The 16,260-nt window shown below is 46.5% G+C and overlaps 1 protein-coding gene across 4 annotated transcripts; it reads left to right on the top strand.

Moving 5' to 3' along the window:
- The first annotated feature begins 308 nt into the window (after nt 1-308).
- On the top strand, nt 309-15,845 carry LOC140692694 (Golgi apparatus membrane protein TVP23 homolog B-like). 4 transcript variants are annotated; one of them, XM_072957015.1, is made up of 7 exons: nt 309-474; nt 4,865-5,009; nt 8,534-8,623; nt 9,790-9,921; nt 12,294-12,370; nt 14,231-14,359; nt 15,665-15,845. In XM_072957015.1, the coding sequence occupies exons 1-6, from the start codon at nt 311-313 to the stop codon at nt 14,313-14,315; spliced, it is 693 nt and encodes a 230-aa protein (XP_072813116.1). In that variant the 5' UTR covers nt 309-310; the 3' UTR covers nt 14,316-14,359; nt 15,665-15,845. The 4 variants fall into 4 exon arrangements, with proteins under 4 accessions (XP_072813116.1, XP_072813117.1, XP_072813118.1 ...); XM_072957018.1 differs by lacking the exon at nt 12,294-12,370 and adding an exon at nt 3,607-3,701 and having other exon boundaries at nt 340-474; XM_072957016.1 differs by lacking the exon at nt 12,294-12,370.
- The last annotated feature ends 415 nt before the right edge of the window (nt 15,846-16,260 follow it).

Below are 16,260 nucleotides of genomic sequence, written 5' to 3'. Positions count from 1 at the left end.
ATTGTCGTAAAATATTCAAACAAAATGAAAACTATGGAACAGTCACAACCCTGCCCCCCATCTCCACCCTGAGGACGTCCACGCCGGGGAAGACACCTCGTAGGTAGTACCAACATCTCCACCTGAAAAACTAAGAAGATTTGCCCCTAAAGCTGCACCAGTTTCCTTTCCCAGCTGGTTTTTTCTCTCCTGCTTGGACCGGCCCCCCGGCCCCGGCCCCGGCCCCGGCCCCGGCCCCGGCCCAAGTCGCCCCGCCCACGCTCTAGCCCCGCCCTCAATAGCCCCGCCCACACACGCTCCCCGCCCCCTCATGCCCGGAAGCGGAAGTGGGGCTGGCGGAAGCTGGTATTCCGGCTCCTTCTGGCCTGTGGAGAGCTGTCCGCGTCTGTTGGGATCCCCGCCCGGCGGCTGCGCCTGTGGCGCTGACGTGGCTCCCGGAAGTGGCGCTGTCGCGAGGCCGCCATGTTGCAGCAGGTGAGGAGCTGTGGGCGCCGGGAGAGGGCGGCGGCTGGGCCCGAGGAGGAGCGGGGTGAGCGGCGGGCGGGACGGCCGGCGCTGGTGTCCGGGGAGTGCGGCCTAGGCTGCGCTGAGGAGGGCCAGCGCGGGTGTGAGGTCCGCGGGGTCGCTCTGTGTGTCCCCACCGCTCGTGAGCCGGCGAGGGGCAGGCAGTCGCCGCCCTGGACGTGGGTTACGGGACCCGCCGGGCCTGGCGTCCAGGTTTATGCCGTCAAAGCAGGTGGTTAAGGGTCGGTCCCTTCCCATGCTCACATCTGTTCCTCAGAGTTAATTACAGCCCTCACGTCTACGACCCCAGACTAGTGAGAAGAAGAATCTCTTCCTATTTAAAAAAGCACTGTTTATCGTGCACTTTAACTTGGGTTATCATAGCTGTTTTTTCTGAGGGATTTCTGTGGCCCAGCCGCTGGCCCAGGCCCTGCGGAAGGGCTGTGTAAACAATGCAGTTTCCTGCCCGGGTTTGGAGTGTTAATGCTTGTCCAGGGATTGAGTGGGGAGATGAAATAAGTTACAGAGATAAAGATATTTCAGATAACAACAGCATAGACGGTGATGTGATAGCAAGTATCTGAGAATGGAACAGCCTAGCGATTTGCGGTCAGGAAGGACCACTCTGAGGAGGTGACGTGAGTGGAGAAAATACAGTGATGGTCTGAACCTGCAGGAGGCTGGAGAAAAACACAGCCATACTGACCGTTCCTTCTTAAGTTTGTGACCACGCACCTCAAGGGAGCCCGGGGGGCCTCCCGGCAGTCATTATGGCGTTTCCGTAGTCCCCTAGGCTACTCTCCAAGTCTTCTCCCTCAGACCGTCAGCATTTCTTATCTTCTCTCAGCTCAGAGCCTTGTGGCTTGTTTCCCAGAGAAAACGGAAGCTGTCGGAGAACTTTCACACCACCTGCCTGTACAGCTTTGCCCACAACCTCCCGCAGGCGCTGCCTTTGCCTTACAGGTTGCCCTGTCTGTGCTCCAGCCTTAGGCTGGGCCCTCTGCTTGTGCACTGGTTTCCCTTTTACCTGCTCGGGACAGAAACTTTGGGATCTTCCTCGACTCCTTTCCTCTGAGCCCTCCGTCCACCCGTCAGCAGATCCTGTTGGTTCTGCCTCAGCATGTGTTCGGAATCGGGCTGCTTTTCACCACCTGCCCTGCCATCCACCCTCGACCAGACCATTACTTCTTGGCTCCATCATTAGATTCACCCCCTGGCCAGCCTCCCAGCTGTGTGCCTTTGTCTTTCCCTCTTTCCCCTCTTTGCTCTCAGAGTCTTAATGCAGTAGCCAGAATTTTCCTTCTAACATGAGTCAGAATGTGTCAGTCCTATGCTCAGGACACCCTGGTGGTCCCCCCTCCCCTCACTCAGTTTTTCTGATGTTCTTAATAGCAGTACCTGGAACTTACACATCCACAGCCAGACTCCTGATTTCGCCCCACAGTTGTGCTCACCACCTTTCCATCTATTGGATGCAACTCCAGGAGTGCAGAGCTAGTTGTCTTTTTTTCTTGTTTTTGGCTGTACCACTTAAACTAGTGCACATCGCGGGCACTCAGTATTTATTCAATAAATGAGACGAAGCCGGTCTTCCAAAGAGCAGGGTAAGAGAAAAGAGTGTTGCAGACAGAGTGCAGAAGGACCTGATAGGGCACAAGTGGGGCGTGTTTAAGGCACTGAAGAGAAGGCCAGCCTAGGGGCTTAGCTGTTGTATAGGTTTCCTATTGTAGCAAATTACCGTAAACCTAGTGGCTTAATACAAATTTATTATCTAAAAGTTCTGGTGGTCAGAAGCCCAAAATGAGTCTTAAGGGACTAAAATCATGGTGTAGGCTGAGCTGGAAGCTCTCAGGGAGAATCTGTCCTTGAGTTTATCCAGCTCCCAGAGGCTGCCTATCTTCCTTGGCTCACAGACACTCTCTCCTCTTCAAACCTGGCAGCATAACATCTTCAGTTTCTCTCTGACCTCAGCTTTCCTTGTGTCATCGTCTCTAACCCGACTCTCCTGTGTTCCGGACCACGGTGATTGCCTTATTGGTGCCACCTGGATAATCCAGGAGATTTCCCCAGCCCAATATCCTTAATTTAGTCACTTCTACAAAATTCTTCTTGCCAAGTAAATGTTCATATTCACAGGTTCTGGGGATTAGAACCTGGGCTTCTTTGGCAGGGGTGAGGAGGCCCTATTCAGCCTACCACAGTTAACAGAGAGGGAGTGGCCTGAGACAAGGAGTTAGAGCTGGGCAGGGGCCAGATGGTGATTTGTCACCATATGAAGTCTGTTTTCAGTCAAAGTGCTGTGGGTTTTAAGTGGGAGAATGATAATGATCTAATGGGAAAATGTCACCCTGGTTACTGGATGGCAAGGCCTCAGCATGTTCTTCTGTGGCATCATGTGGTGCATCCCAGCCTTGGCTGCACGAGAGCATTATATGGGGAGCTGAGTCAGGGTCATGAAAAAGTTCTCAAACTGATGGTGTGATGGTTGCACAATTCTGTGACTATACCAAAAATCATTGAATTATACACTTTAAATAAGTGAGTTGAATGCACCTGCTCTTTGGGAAAGACTTGAATATCCAGAAAAGCGGAAATAGAGGGAAAAGTGACAGAACAAGCCTCTGAGGAGGTGGGTAAAGAGGGGATTCCAAGCACCAGTAGCTGGCTTAGCCTTGGATAAAAGGACACAGATTTGTGAGCAGGGGTCGGAAAAAGGATGCAGTTAGATGATTTTGTGAAAGAACCCAGAGCCTTTGAATTTATCCCGACAGCCTCAGCTTTCTCTGCCCTGGGAGAGCGCTACTGAGAGTGGTGGGGTGAGTTTGTAGAGCATCAGCCGCTGATGATGGTTCCTACACGAACTGGCAACATCTTGTGAGGGATGGAGGCGGCAGGTGCCTGGACTGCTGTGGAGGGTTTGGCCAGGTGGTTGGGGTCGGGATAGGGGAACTGCCTTGGGCCCTTTCCAGCCTTCCAGGTGGCCATGGCCATGGCCATGTCTTAACTGTTGTCTTCCATTTTGACTAGCGTGCCGCCTTGTGTGTAGTAGGCCTGCAAGGACTGAACTTAATTTTGCTTCATGGCTGTTTACTTCCCTGTTAGGACAGTAACGATGACACTGAAGATGTTGCATTGTTTGATGCGGAAGAGGAGACAACTAACAGACCGAAAAAATCCAAAATCAGATATGAGGCTAAGTTACAAGAGTTGTGTTGTCTCGGGCTGTTCTGCCTGTTGACTGGTGCCAGCAGCGGGTTCCCTTCCAGGCAGAGTGGTTGTGACGTGCTGGCGAATGTTGTGTATTACAGTTTGATCTTAAAGATGACATTTCACTTTCTCTCTGGGAATAACTGGTATAGAGAATTTTACTCAGTACTGAGTTTTCAAGTTTGCAAATACAGTTATTTGAACACCAGTGTTTTTGATTCTGGCTGTTGTTTACCAAGAACGCACCATTTCTTTACGAGTTTCTGTAGATACATTACCTTCTGATTTATTGTACATATTTCAGAATTGCATCTTTTGTATCAACTAATATGAAAACATCATGCCAAACATACTTCTCTTCCAAACTTTGTTCTCTCTAAAGAAATTCACTTAATGAAATCAAATTCTGCCAGAACCTTGGAAGCATTATGCTAGGTGAGAGATGCCAGTCACAAAAGACCATGTATTATGTGATGTCACTTATGTGAAATGTCCAGGATAGATAAATCTACAGAGACAAAAAGTACATTGGTGGGTGCCCAGGGCTGGAGGTTGGTGGGATTGGGGTACATGGGGAGTGACTGCTCATGGGTTTAGGGTTTCTTTTTAGGGTCATGAAAAAGTTCTAAAACTGATGGTGTGATGGTTGCATAATTCTGCGACTGTACCAAAATCACTGGTACAGTGATTTAAATAGTTGAGTTGTATGGCACGTGGATTACATCTCTATGAAGTTGTTAATAAAACAACCTGATGGTTATTTTGTCTTAGTGCCTGAAGTGATTTCTGAGGGCCTGGAAATTCTTCGGGCATGATTTTTAGACAGGTAAAAATAAGTCTATCCTAAGAGTATAATTTCCTTATTTCTCCAAGCTTGGTAAAGATTCTTGTTATGCATTTTGGGAAGATTTATAATCAATGAGGTATTAAAGTCGTGTTTACATAGTGTGTTTTCTGTGACAACAGAAACACAGGGTCTAGTCAAATAATGGGACTTAATGAGAAAAGAGACAGGCGGTTTGCTTCTTCCTCAAGTCATCTTTTATTTTGACAAGACTGCATGGTTCTGTTACAGCTGAAACATTGTCATATACATCTGCAGTACCTGTCGTAAAATGTAATTGCATTTCTTTTGTTATGTTTTGGTTTTCAGACACCCAGTGGCATCATTTTTCCATTTATTCTTTCGAGTCAGTGCAATTATAGTCTATCTTCTCTGTGAATTGTTCAGCAGCAGCTTTATTGCCTGTATGGTGACAATTATCTTGTTGTTGTCATGTGACTTTTTGGCAGTCAAGGTAGGTTTGTTTTTATTTTTAAAATCCTATTTAATATGATGAGATTGAATGACATAAACAATACAAAAAGGACACTGAGCATTTTGTATTGATGTTAAATTTATCTTTTTGTTACTTAAGGCCTCATCTGTGTCAAAATGCTGGTTAGATCAGATCATATAGAGGTTATTGCACTACTGACTTGTGTGCTTTACGTTAGCCAACATCAGCTCTGAAGTTAAACGTATAAATAAAATGTGACTGGCAGCTGCAGACCCTGCGTACTGCTTCTAGTCCACATCACTGGTTTTGCTTCAGGGTCACCGTCAGCTGTGCCGGGTCTGGTTTCTGGATGGGACCTCAGGAGAGTTTGTCCACAGATCCTCAAGTGTCCACCACTGCAGAGGCTCCTGTGTGAGCTCTAGGGCGGTGTTCCTCACCCAGGGCCATGTTGCCCCCCAGGCGGTGCTTGTCAATGCCTGAAGATGTTGGTCACGGCTGGGGTGGGGAGCACACTGCAGGCCTCAGAGGGGCTCAGGCCAGGGATGCCGCCGAACGCCTTCAGGTGCGCAGACGCGACAGCCACCTGCATCCGTTATCTGGCCCACAGTGCTGGTAGTGCTGTGGTTGAGAACCCCTGCTGTAGGGCTGGAAAGGCATGTAAGAAGTGGTTTCAGACTCGAAGGCAGTGGTGGGTAGAGGGAGGAAGGGAGGGATGGATAGGGGTGTGAGTGGGGGGGCATGTGATACAGTGATTATGGCAAAACACTAAGTGCAGACCCTAGGTGGTAGGTATATGGGTATTCACTTGTAAAACTTGGCTTTTCTGTGTGTTTGGAAATTTTCATAGTAAAAAATGGTGGGGGGGGAATCAAAGGCAAAAAAAAAAAAAGACGACACCTGGTTTTGGAATATCAGAGACATGATTATTGATTCAAAAACCCGGTAAAATGTTACCAGTCTATTCACGGCCACCAAGCCAGCTGTTTTTAGGTCTGTTGATTCTGACAGATATCAGAAGTGGTTGGCTTGGGGGCTAGTTTACATGAGCCACCAAATGCTGAGAATAAAGATTACGAAGACCTGTTTCTTGTAGGCTTTTCTTTCATACAGTCTTTGGCCTGTATTCCTTTGAATTTCTTCTGTTGCTTTATGCTGTAAAGTGTTTGCTGTAGCCCGGTCACAATTTTGAGAAATGTTTCTTTTTGTTGTTCCTTCCTGTAATTTGTGCTTAGCCAAATAGAACATGGCCTTCAGTTGATTCTTCCTGCTAATTTCTAAACTGTTGTAATTAAATCCTTGTAGGTTTAGGGTTTTAAAAAATGTGGCCAGAAAGCATATTTTCTGATAACCCGTAAAGAAATATAAACAAGAAGAGCTTAAAAAAGTCACCCTTTTATCTGTGGCACAATTACTTGTAGAAGTGCAAACAGTTGAGATGAAATTAAGAGGTCAAGAGTGGGGACGGTATTAAATGGACTTGGGAAGGGGTATGTGGGCTTCTGAATCTAGTTAAAACACAGATGTGTCATAAGTAAATTTCAGTGCAGTTGTCAAAAGAGGAGAGATAATTGTTTTAAAAATAAAAGAGAAATTAAAAGATACAAAATTATTTAAAAAAAAAGAACTTTAATGTTATGACCTATATGGGGCTTTTGTTTTGTTCTCTACTCTGGCAAATAGAGTAAAAAAGGTTAAGTAAAGTTTTAAAAATTTTATTGGTAACTATTAGTAAAATTTAAAACAAGGCTGTGTGTCTTCCACAACACTGGAGAAGGTAGGAGCAACTGAAACGTAGCTCATGCAGCAAGAGACGGGAAAACAGCAAGCGTCAAGGAAGCTGAAATGTCATAGGCCATGTGCAGGGTGAGGGGAGCAGTGGCCCATTAGCTATAACAATAAATGTAATTTGATTAAACTCTCTTTTAAAGATAAGAGTTCTAACATTGAGTCAGAAGTCAAAGGTCCAGCCAAAAAGATCTAACTAAAACTGTGACATTTAAAAAGCCAAACACTTGGAGAAGATGGAGGAACACTGTTGTGGTGGAAGTCTTAAGAGACGACTGTCCTCAGCACATCGAAGCGACAAAAAATGGTTAAGTTCTGAAGAATCTGAGTGAAATAGCCAAGTCACTTTCATGGCAGTTTTTGAAACCTTGTGTGTAGAGTTGTGATACTTTCTTGTTCAGCTCCTGTGGGGCACTTATAAAAGCTGATTAAATACCACTGTGAAGAAACTGCAAATAAACTGTCTGAAGCAGCTGCGTGTTCTAACCCAGTGCAGCAGAACTGGAAACCAATGAAAAGTGGTTGTCACAACTGCCTGCTAAATATCTTGTCTCAAAGAGGAAACAAAAACTGAATATAGATTATTTACAGCTTAATGATAATGATCATCTACTTTCAAACTTTTGAAGTGTGTCTAAAGCTGAATTCAGAGGAAAAGCAATAGGCCAAAGGCTTTTATTAGAGGTACAGAAATTTTAAAAACAAAAGTAGTAAGCTTGAGAGAAATTAGGAAAATAAGCAATAGTAAAAGCAGAAAGTAAATAATTGGAAAATGGGAGAACGGAGGAGTTTGAAAATAAAGAGCTGTCATTTGAAAATGCCTCTGAGATAGGCCCTGACTGCTCTCAGTCTTGGCCTGCTCTTCTCTTTTACTTAGCCTTCAAATGTTAACGTTTCCACAAAGTCAGGTTTGGTCTTTAAGTTTCCTCCTCTTCTTCTCCTGTATTCCTTTCATTACATTAGGAAAGCTCTCGAAGTAATTTGTTTCGTCAGTGAGAGAGAGCTTGGTGCATTTCCATTGCTGAATGAAGGCCAGTGCCTGTAACCACATACCATAGACTGGGTGGCCCACACACAGTAGGAGTTTATTTTCCGAGTGCTGGAGGCTGGAAATCCAGGATCAGAGTGCCCGCGTGCTCGGCTTCTGGTGAGGGACCTCCTCTGGGTCCAGACTGCTGATCTCCCCTTCCTTCCTCACCCCGCTGAGAGCAGAGAGGCGGAAAGTCTAGTGAGGGCACTAGTCCCATCAGCAGAGGCTCCACCCTCATGAGCTCATCTAGTCCCGGTCACCTCCCAGAGGGCCACCTCCTGACACCATCACCTGGTGAGGGGGTGGGGGCAGAGTTTTGACATGTGAATTTGGGGGACACAAACACTGAGTTTGTATCAACTGTTTTTAGAGATACATAGTTATAAAATATATGTCGCTATGGTGAGGACATAGAGGAAAAAGTAGGTCCCAGAAGAACAAGGGGTTTGGGAACACATTAGGGAACTGGAGAAAGGATGAGTTCATGAGGGAACAGAGGGCGATGTTCATGGATCTGCTTACCCATCACCTCCACCCCTGCCGGGTCTGCCATTGCATTTGATTTAATCTTTTGTCCAGGCCTGTTGTGTAGTGGTTGTTAACTGAGTATTATGGAGGTAAAGCTGATGATTTCTTTATTTGTGAAATGTTACACTAAGATAGGATATTATGGTAGCTCTTTAAATAACGTTTTTAAAATGTGTGTGTATATGTTAATCTTTACCAGAATGTCACAGGTAGACTAATGGTTGGCCTGCGCTGGTGGAATCACATTGATGAAGATGGAAAAAGCCATTGGGTGTTTGAGTCCAGGAAGGTAAACTGCCTCTGTTTTTCTCTTTGAGTGTCATTTAATAAATTATGTATAGATTTCATTCGAATATTTAAGGGTGAGTTACTGAAATACTTCAGATGTAATCTACACACGAAGAGCTGTGCCAAGTCACTGGGCAGGGCAGCACTAAACCAGAGGGCCTTCTGAAACTTTCTGTCTCGTTCAGACTGGAAACAAGCCATGTGCAGGAAAGAACCCTCTGAGAGGCTTTTGGCTCACAGTTTGTGCTAAGCTGCCCCCAGGGGCTGCTGAGAAAGGCGCTCTTTCCATGAGCCGCCTCAGCCTGGTGTTGCCTTCCCTGGTGTAACTGCTTTCGGGAGCTCGTCTGCCCTTGCCCCCGTGGTCCTCCTCCATTTGTGGGCAGGAGAAGGAGAAGGTTTGCAACTGGAGAGAAGATCTGAGCTGAGCAGAGCAGTCTGTTCTTCAGGCGGTTCCCTCAGAAGTCCCAGGGGACTGCAGTCTGTTTTGGGCTAGCCTGTTTATCAGCAGTGGAGATCAGTTGGGAGGCAGAGGACAGAATTCTTGGAGACGGCACCAGCTAAATTGCTTGCCTTCTGCTTGGAAGGGCCTTGACAAGGACTTCTCTGAAAGCAGTGTTGTGCTCAGTGAGTCAGTAGTCCTGATAAAATCTACCTTGGAAACGATTCACGGCCCTTTTAAATTCCTGGGTATTGCTGAAACATTGTGGTCGTGTCCAGAATCCCTCGATTCCATTTCCTCTTCTGGACCCTGACTTGACCTTTTAGTCTCCAGGATGACTGTAGCCTTGATTTCCTGGATCCTTACCAAAGAAGGTATCCTTCCGAGCTTCCTTGTGAATGAACAGTAGAAGTGCAAGGAGGAATGACTAGAAGCCTGTCCGAGCTGACCCTGATTGTCTTGGGTGATGAGAAACTGTCCATTTTGCCCTGAAAATGGAACGTTCTTGAGTTAGAGCGAAGTATATTAAGACCAGTTCCAAAGGTTACAGTCGTGGTAGGTCTGCTGTTTTGTTTGAGGTGGGTTGGGGGCAGGGGTTCTGACTTAGGACTTGGGTTGTCTGTTACTTTGTTTGAATCTGAGGGTAAGGTGTTTTTCATTAAAAATGTTAAACTCTTTGCTGATGAATATCACAAGACATTGGTTATTAAATTCATGTTCTTTTGTAGGCCTCCTCTCAAGAGAGTAAAACTGTTTCAGAGGCTGAGTCAAGAATCTTCTGGTTGGGACTCATTGCCTGTCCAGTGCTGTGGGTGGTATTTGCCTTCAGTGCCCTCTTCTCCTTCAGAGTGAAGTGGCTGGTGAGTGTCAGTGTGGAGTGGTCAGTAATTCTCACAGGTGGCTGATGGCGTGGTTGGTAGTCAGCACCTGCCCATCTGTGTTGACATCAGGGACCCATCTTGAATAGGCAGCTTCATTGTGTATCTCCCAAGTTCGGTTTCCCATCTCTGCTTTTCTCCAAGTGCCCGGAGCAGCGTTCTGTGCAAGACTCCATTTCACCAGCTCTCCTGGTGCCTAGCGGAGTTTTGATTTAGCCCGTCTTGTTCAGTGATTCCTACATTCATCACCTGATCTTGTCGGATGGGGATGTTGCGTGTCCTCCAGACGTTTGGCTTAGCTTGGAACTAACAGTGGTCTTTTCTGAGGATAGCGGTTGGTAACCTGTTCAGTTGTCCATTACAGCAGCTGTTTTATGAGCGCTCACAACCTCTCTGGTTCAGGAGCCTGCAAAGGGCTTGTCTGGAAGGTTCTGACTTGGGATCTCTCGTAGTTGTGGTCAGACAGCGATGGCATGACGGGGCTGGTGAGGCATCTAGTCTTTGAGGTCCCATGGCCTCCCACGTGGTCTTCCCACATGGCTTGCTGGGACCTTCTCATGGCCCGGTGGCCTCACGGCAGTGAGACTGCTTACTTGGAAGGCCCCGGCTCCCGCTGGGAGTGTTTCAGCTCAGAAGCTGAATTACCTTTTACACTTGGGCTAGTTTTCTAGGACTGCCACAGCTGAGTGTCACAGGCTGGTGGCTTCAGCAGCAGAAGCTAATTTCCCCCCAACTCTGGAGGCCTCTCTCTGCGGCTTGTAGATGGCTTCTCACGGTCCTCCTGCTACCTGTCTGTCCTGACCTCCTCTGCCTGTAAGGACACCGGTCACACTGGATTAGGGTCCACCCCAGCCATCTCATTTTACCTTAATTACCTCTTTAAAGACCCTGACTCCAAATACAGTCACATTCTGGGGTACTGGGGGATATATAGAGAGATACACGTATAAATAAATAAATTAGGGGAGGACAGAGTCAGCCTGTAACAGACATCTAGCCTCAGAAGTCACATCACTTTTCTGTTTCGCACATTCAAGGGAATGGAAAATATGCTCCCCAGCCTGAGTGGGTAGGAAGGTTCCAGAAGAGCGTGTGGAGCAGGAGATACAGCTGTTGCCATCTTTGGAAAGTATAATGTGTCACTTGACCCGACTATGTGTCTTGTTCTTTTAACAGCTGAGTTTATCTGACTTAATGCTTATAGATACCAGGTATATTTTGGCCTTAATTGTGTTTTTTCCTTATTTGTAATATTGTCTGTTTTGCTGTATAGCTTCTCTCTTCGTTTGTGAGCGTGCCTATGTATGTAGTTTCCCTTTTGAGATTGGAAGCTTTATTGTCTATTTTTAGTTTTTCTAGCAGTTACCTTTCTCACGTGCCCTCGGTCACGAATGGGACACGTGTTTAGTGTCTGTTGATCTGCTGCAAAGGATGTAGAGTTCCCACCCCTGTGCCTCCCCCGCCTTGTCCTCCCTGCTTCCAGCCCTGGGTTCTTGGTGGTGGTGGTCTTATTTTAGTTATTTTAAGTAATACGTTTAATCCTGTTTATTGACTCAGAGACTCTGTTTAGGAGGGGAAACGTTTCCTTTTGAAGTGGTATTTGTTGCTGGTTGTTCAGTCTTTGGTCTGTTTTTAACCATACTGGCTCAGTGGTCTTGTTGCAGCTTCTCCTTTTACCTCTTGGTTGGCTGGATTTCATCAGTGGGGATTTTTTTTTCCCAAAAAACCTGTGGGTGTTATTTCTTTTGGTTCTGTCATGTTCAAGAATCTGAGCCGTTGACTTTATTCTTGAATTCACTTTTTCCTTTCTTTCTGAATAAGTTTTTTATATTTGGGTAAGTTTTTTATTCTTTCTTCATTCTTAAAAAAATTCTTTATTCTTGAATAAAGAACTATTCTTGGCTCAGTTAATATTCTTGGGCCACAGCTGCTTCCTCTCAGCATTCAGAAGACGTTGCTTCATCATTTTCTTATATTGAATATTGCAGAGAAATCTGAGGCCAGGCTTATGAACCCCCATGTAACTGAGTGAGGCATTTTTCTCCTTGGACAAAGAATTTCTGATGTCATTCTAGAAATTATAAAATAGCATATGTAACCAGGTTGTCCTCATGTTTGTCTTTCCATAGTGCTTTTTCCGGACACTGTGCCCACTAATGACAGGCACAGATTCTGCTCTGAATTGGGAAAATTATCTTCTGTTAAGTCTTTACATTTATTTGCATTCTGTTTTTTTTGTTGTCTTTAATTCTGAGGTACCAGTTACCTCTGTGTTGGGTCCTTTTTATCTGTTCTCACCCACTATCTTAATTGCTTTTATCTCTCATCTCTTTCTGTTCTGTTTATTCCCTCAGCAAATCTTTTTAGGAGTCTGCCCCTTGCCAGAGCTGTCCTGGCTGCTGTGGACAGGACTAGGGGCTCGAGAAACAAGGTAACAGCTCTGAGAGCCCTGAGTCCTGGTGGAGCAGGGTGTGGGCAGGCAGACAGGGAGGGAGCGGCTGGGAGGAAGGTGACACGGTGACAGAGTGGAGTGGGCAGTGGGGCGGGGTGCTGCTTTAGGCTGGGGGTCAGCAGGGGCTTTTCTGCGCTTCCTTAGCTCTGCCAGCACCATTTTTAGCTCCTGGTGCCTTGTCTCACCTTCACTGTCTCTGAATTCTTACCTTTAGTACTCCCGCAGGGAGAAGTCTTCCCAGGGTGCTCTGACTTAGGAGGACTGGGTTTCTTCCACAGCAGCCTTCGCCTGCCTTTGGCGGGCTGTGTCCCTTTCTGCTTTGGTTGTGGGTTTGTGTAGCTGCTTTTCCCTCGTCTCTCCATCTCGCGTGGGCTCGCAGGGGCAGCTCCGCCCAGACCGTTAGTGTGCTGCTTTCATGGGGGTGAACTCCCCTCGACGGCCTTCCCTGTCGTCTGAGACCCCTGGGCTCGGCATGCGTGGCAGGTGGGTGGCCTGGGGTGCAGGTGTGGGGAGGGACGTGGCCACCTTGGCCGGCCCGGCGCGGAGGTTTGCCTTCTCGCGCGCGGACTGGAGGTCTTGTGTCCCGGTCACTCTGTTCTGGTTGCCACGCCTCCTGCTTCAGACCATCCAGGAGGCCCTGGAGCCTTCGCCTCCGGCTGGCGGTCGGCCCGGGCTTTCTCTTGTGCTGTTTCCACTTCCTAAAGCGGAGCAGGGACGGGCGTGTGAAAGGTGGGTTTAACGCTCTGGGCTGGGAAGGGGGTGCCTCCAGCTTCCCTGCCTCTGTTCTCTGAGGAGGCGGGCTTGACGGCTGTCGGTCCTCCTGCCTGTCGGAGCAGCTGTTTGCTCTAGAACAGGGCTGGGCAGACTGGCCTCAGGCCAGGTCTGGCCCAACACCCGAGTTTTTGTGAATTTGTACTGGAACCCAGCCTTGTCTGTTTGTTTACGCACTGCCGGTGGCCGCTTTGGGACCAGAAGGACAGAGTGGAGTATTTACAACAGAGACCACATGGCCTGCAAAGCCTAAAATGTTTACCATCTGGCCCTTTCCAGAAAGACTTTGTCAACCCTTGTTCCAGAATACTTAACCATGGGGTCTCCTCGTGTTGTTCTCATTAGCTTTTCTTTCATAGTATTTAAATAGTAGCCTTGAGTTTCTTATTCTCAATCCTTAGTGGTCTTCGTGGGGCCACCTATAGGATCATGGCCACGGGGAGGAAACAGCTCTGCCCAAGTGCATCTCCCCCTGCTGCTCCCTCCCCCTCCACCCCTTCCACTCCCCTCTGTCCCCACCCCCTCCCTCCAGTCACGGAAGGCAAGCACCTGTTGGTTGCTGCCTTGAGGCACTGGTTGGCTTTCTCAGAAGCCAGTCGTCACACACACACGTTAGCAGAGTGCAGAATTCACTTTTGCCTGCTCTCACTGTGTTGAACTTGATCTGTCTTGACCATTCTTTTGGAGTTCTTTTTTTTTTCCCCCATTCTTTTGGATTTCTTAAGGGAATAATTAACATTTGAGCCCCTTCTGAGTCTCATTTACTTTTTTTATATCTTTACTCACAGATCCATGGACAATATTAGAATGAGAATGGCCCCCCCACTGCACCCCTGGGGCTGCTGGGGGCTGGCACGTAGCATCCGTGTTAGCAGACACTTGTTGGGTGGTGCTGAGCATGTATTGGGTGGGTCTGTTCTGGGAGGGAGGGGGTCTCAACAGCCACAAACCCCACTTCACAAGGCTGCCTTCCCATTCTCTTTCCCACCTCAGCCTGCCGTGTCTCCCTTGTGGCGGAGGGGACAGTCAGTCTGTTGGGCCGTAACTGCTGGTTGTTCCCTTCTCCAGGCAGTGGTCATCATGGGTGTGGTGCTGCAAGGTGCCAACCTGTATGGCTACATCAGATGCAAAGTGGGCAGCAGAAAGAATTTAACCAGCATGGCTACATCGTACCTTGGAAAGCAGTTTTTAAGACAAGTAAGTGTTTTCTGGACGTGAGGGTTATTTTGTTGTGGTCAGTGACTAATGCAGTGATGATTTCTAACTCTTATATAGAGTTTAATTTTTGTGAATTACTTAAAAAAGGTTTTTAAAGGGTTGTATTTATTTAAGTATGAGATGATGATACCAGTTATTTTAATTTCTCTTTGGTGGCTTTTAGGATATTCCAGAAATGTATTGTCAGTGTCCTGAAATTATTTTAAAACCAGAGAGATAAATGTTCATTTTGAGAACTTATCTTTTTAAAATTATGTTAAGTTCAGTTGCTTTCCATTACTTCTGGTGGCTCTAAATGAACAGGTTTGAAGAATGGATATTGTATAGTTTCCAGGTTTATAGTAAGAACAAATTAGAAACATAGTAAGATTGTGTATCATTAAAGGTTGTTTTGAAGTACTCAGGTTTTTTTTTTTTGAGAACATACAGATTTTACTATAGTTTCTCAATATGAAGATTTAAGTCAGAGTTTTCAGTGGGATAAGTAGTGCTCATAGGTAGTTACTGGTATAAGTGACACCTCATGTTTGTGTTCATGTAGTAGGTTGGGCAGGGGAAGTTCTAGGGGACAGTGATGGGTTCTCAACCTTGGACATGCATCAGAGTCACCTGGAGGGCTAAACCACAGATTGCGGGGCCCCACCTCCAGAGTTTCTTATTTGGTTAATCTGGAGCCGGGTCCCATAATTTGGTGTTTCACAGGTTCCCAGGTGACACTGGTGCTGCTGCTCCAAGGATTATATTTGTAATTAAAGCCCTGAGAAGTGAGGGAACTTCTCAGGCAAATACAGCTGCCAAGTGTACAAGGCTCAGGCTCAGGCCAGCTCTCCTCTATTGAAATTCATTGTCTTCTCCGCTGTGCTGCATGGTTTCTCTTGTATGAGAAAGTAGGGAAGATGAGTGTTCTTGTGGGGACTGGCCACCTTATGGTAGTTGTCAAGTGTGTGCTTAATAGGTTTTCCCTTAGGATTTCCAGTGTCTCTGAAGCAGGCAGGGACATTGCATACAGATGAAACTGAACCTGGAGTCTGACATAACCTGGCCAGGGTCAGTAGCCTTACTGTGGCCCCTGGTGGTGCTCTGCTCAAGTGAGACTGACTTGCTTGACGTCTGGGTGGGCCCATGGCTTTACTTCTCCAGCATGACCATAGGTTTTAACATCAAGATGCCAGGTCATGTAGCAGCTGGCTCTGTGTGCAAATACGGAATGTTTTCCTGGTGCTTTGGATCTGTTGTGTTAAATAGAATAGCTTTCAGCATTAAGGAGGTGTTTGTCTTTTGCAGACCACTGGAGATGATCAGCCCTCCTGAAGAGAGCGACAGCTGGTGTGTTCTTTACACTGGGGACAGCCGACGAGGGTCTTGACTCTGAACCTTTAGACTCAGTATCTCTTGCAAAGAGAAGTGTTGGGTTTGTTTTTCCATTTTAAAATTTACTTAAAAAGAAAAGTAGTTTTCACGTTAAGTTTTTATTTTCTTTCTAGCATTTGGGGCTAAAATGCATGGTGTGGGTAGAAACATCATCAAAATTTGGGTCAGGGTGCACAGTGTGTGTGCATGCAGTTGTGTGCACGCCGTCGTGTGCAGATGGGATGGAGACCTTTGCATTTTGACCCACAGAACATAGAAGGATGTTGTGAGTCTATCTCACAGCTCTTAATGTGTTTACATAGTATTTATGTAGATTATTTTCAGAAGAAAGTTGTGCTTCCATGGTAAGAGGATTTTGGCTTATGTGTAAATTAGAAATAATTGTTAATTTTACACTTAATATCTACTTCATGATGGAACTTCTTCTCCTAGGCGTTCACAGACACCTAAAAACCAAACATGGGCTAGATTTTGTTTATTTATAACAAGTCATACTTAAGGCCCAGTTA

This window comes from Vicugna pacos, unplaced genomic scaffold (genome assembly GCF_048564905.1).
Source record: "Vicugna pacos unplaced genomic scaffold, VicPac4 scaffold_15, whole genome shotgun sequence".
Taxonomy (NCBI): domain Eukaryota; kingdom Metazoa; phylum Chordata; class Mammalia; order Artiodactyla; family Camelidae; genus Vicugna; species Vicugna pacos.
The sequence above is the reverse complement of the archived record's forward strand: the minus strand, read 5'-3'. Positions and strand labels throughout refer to the sequence as shown.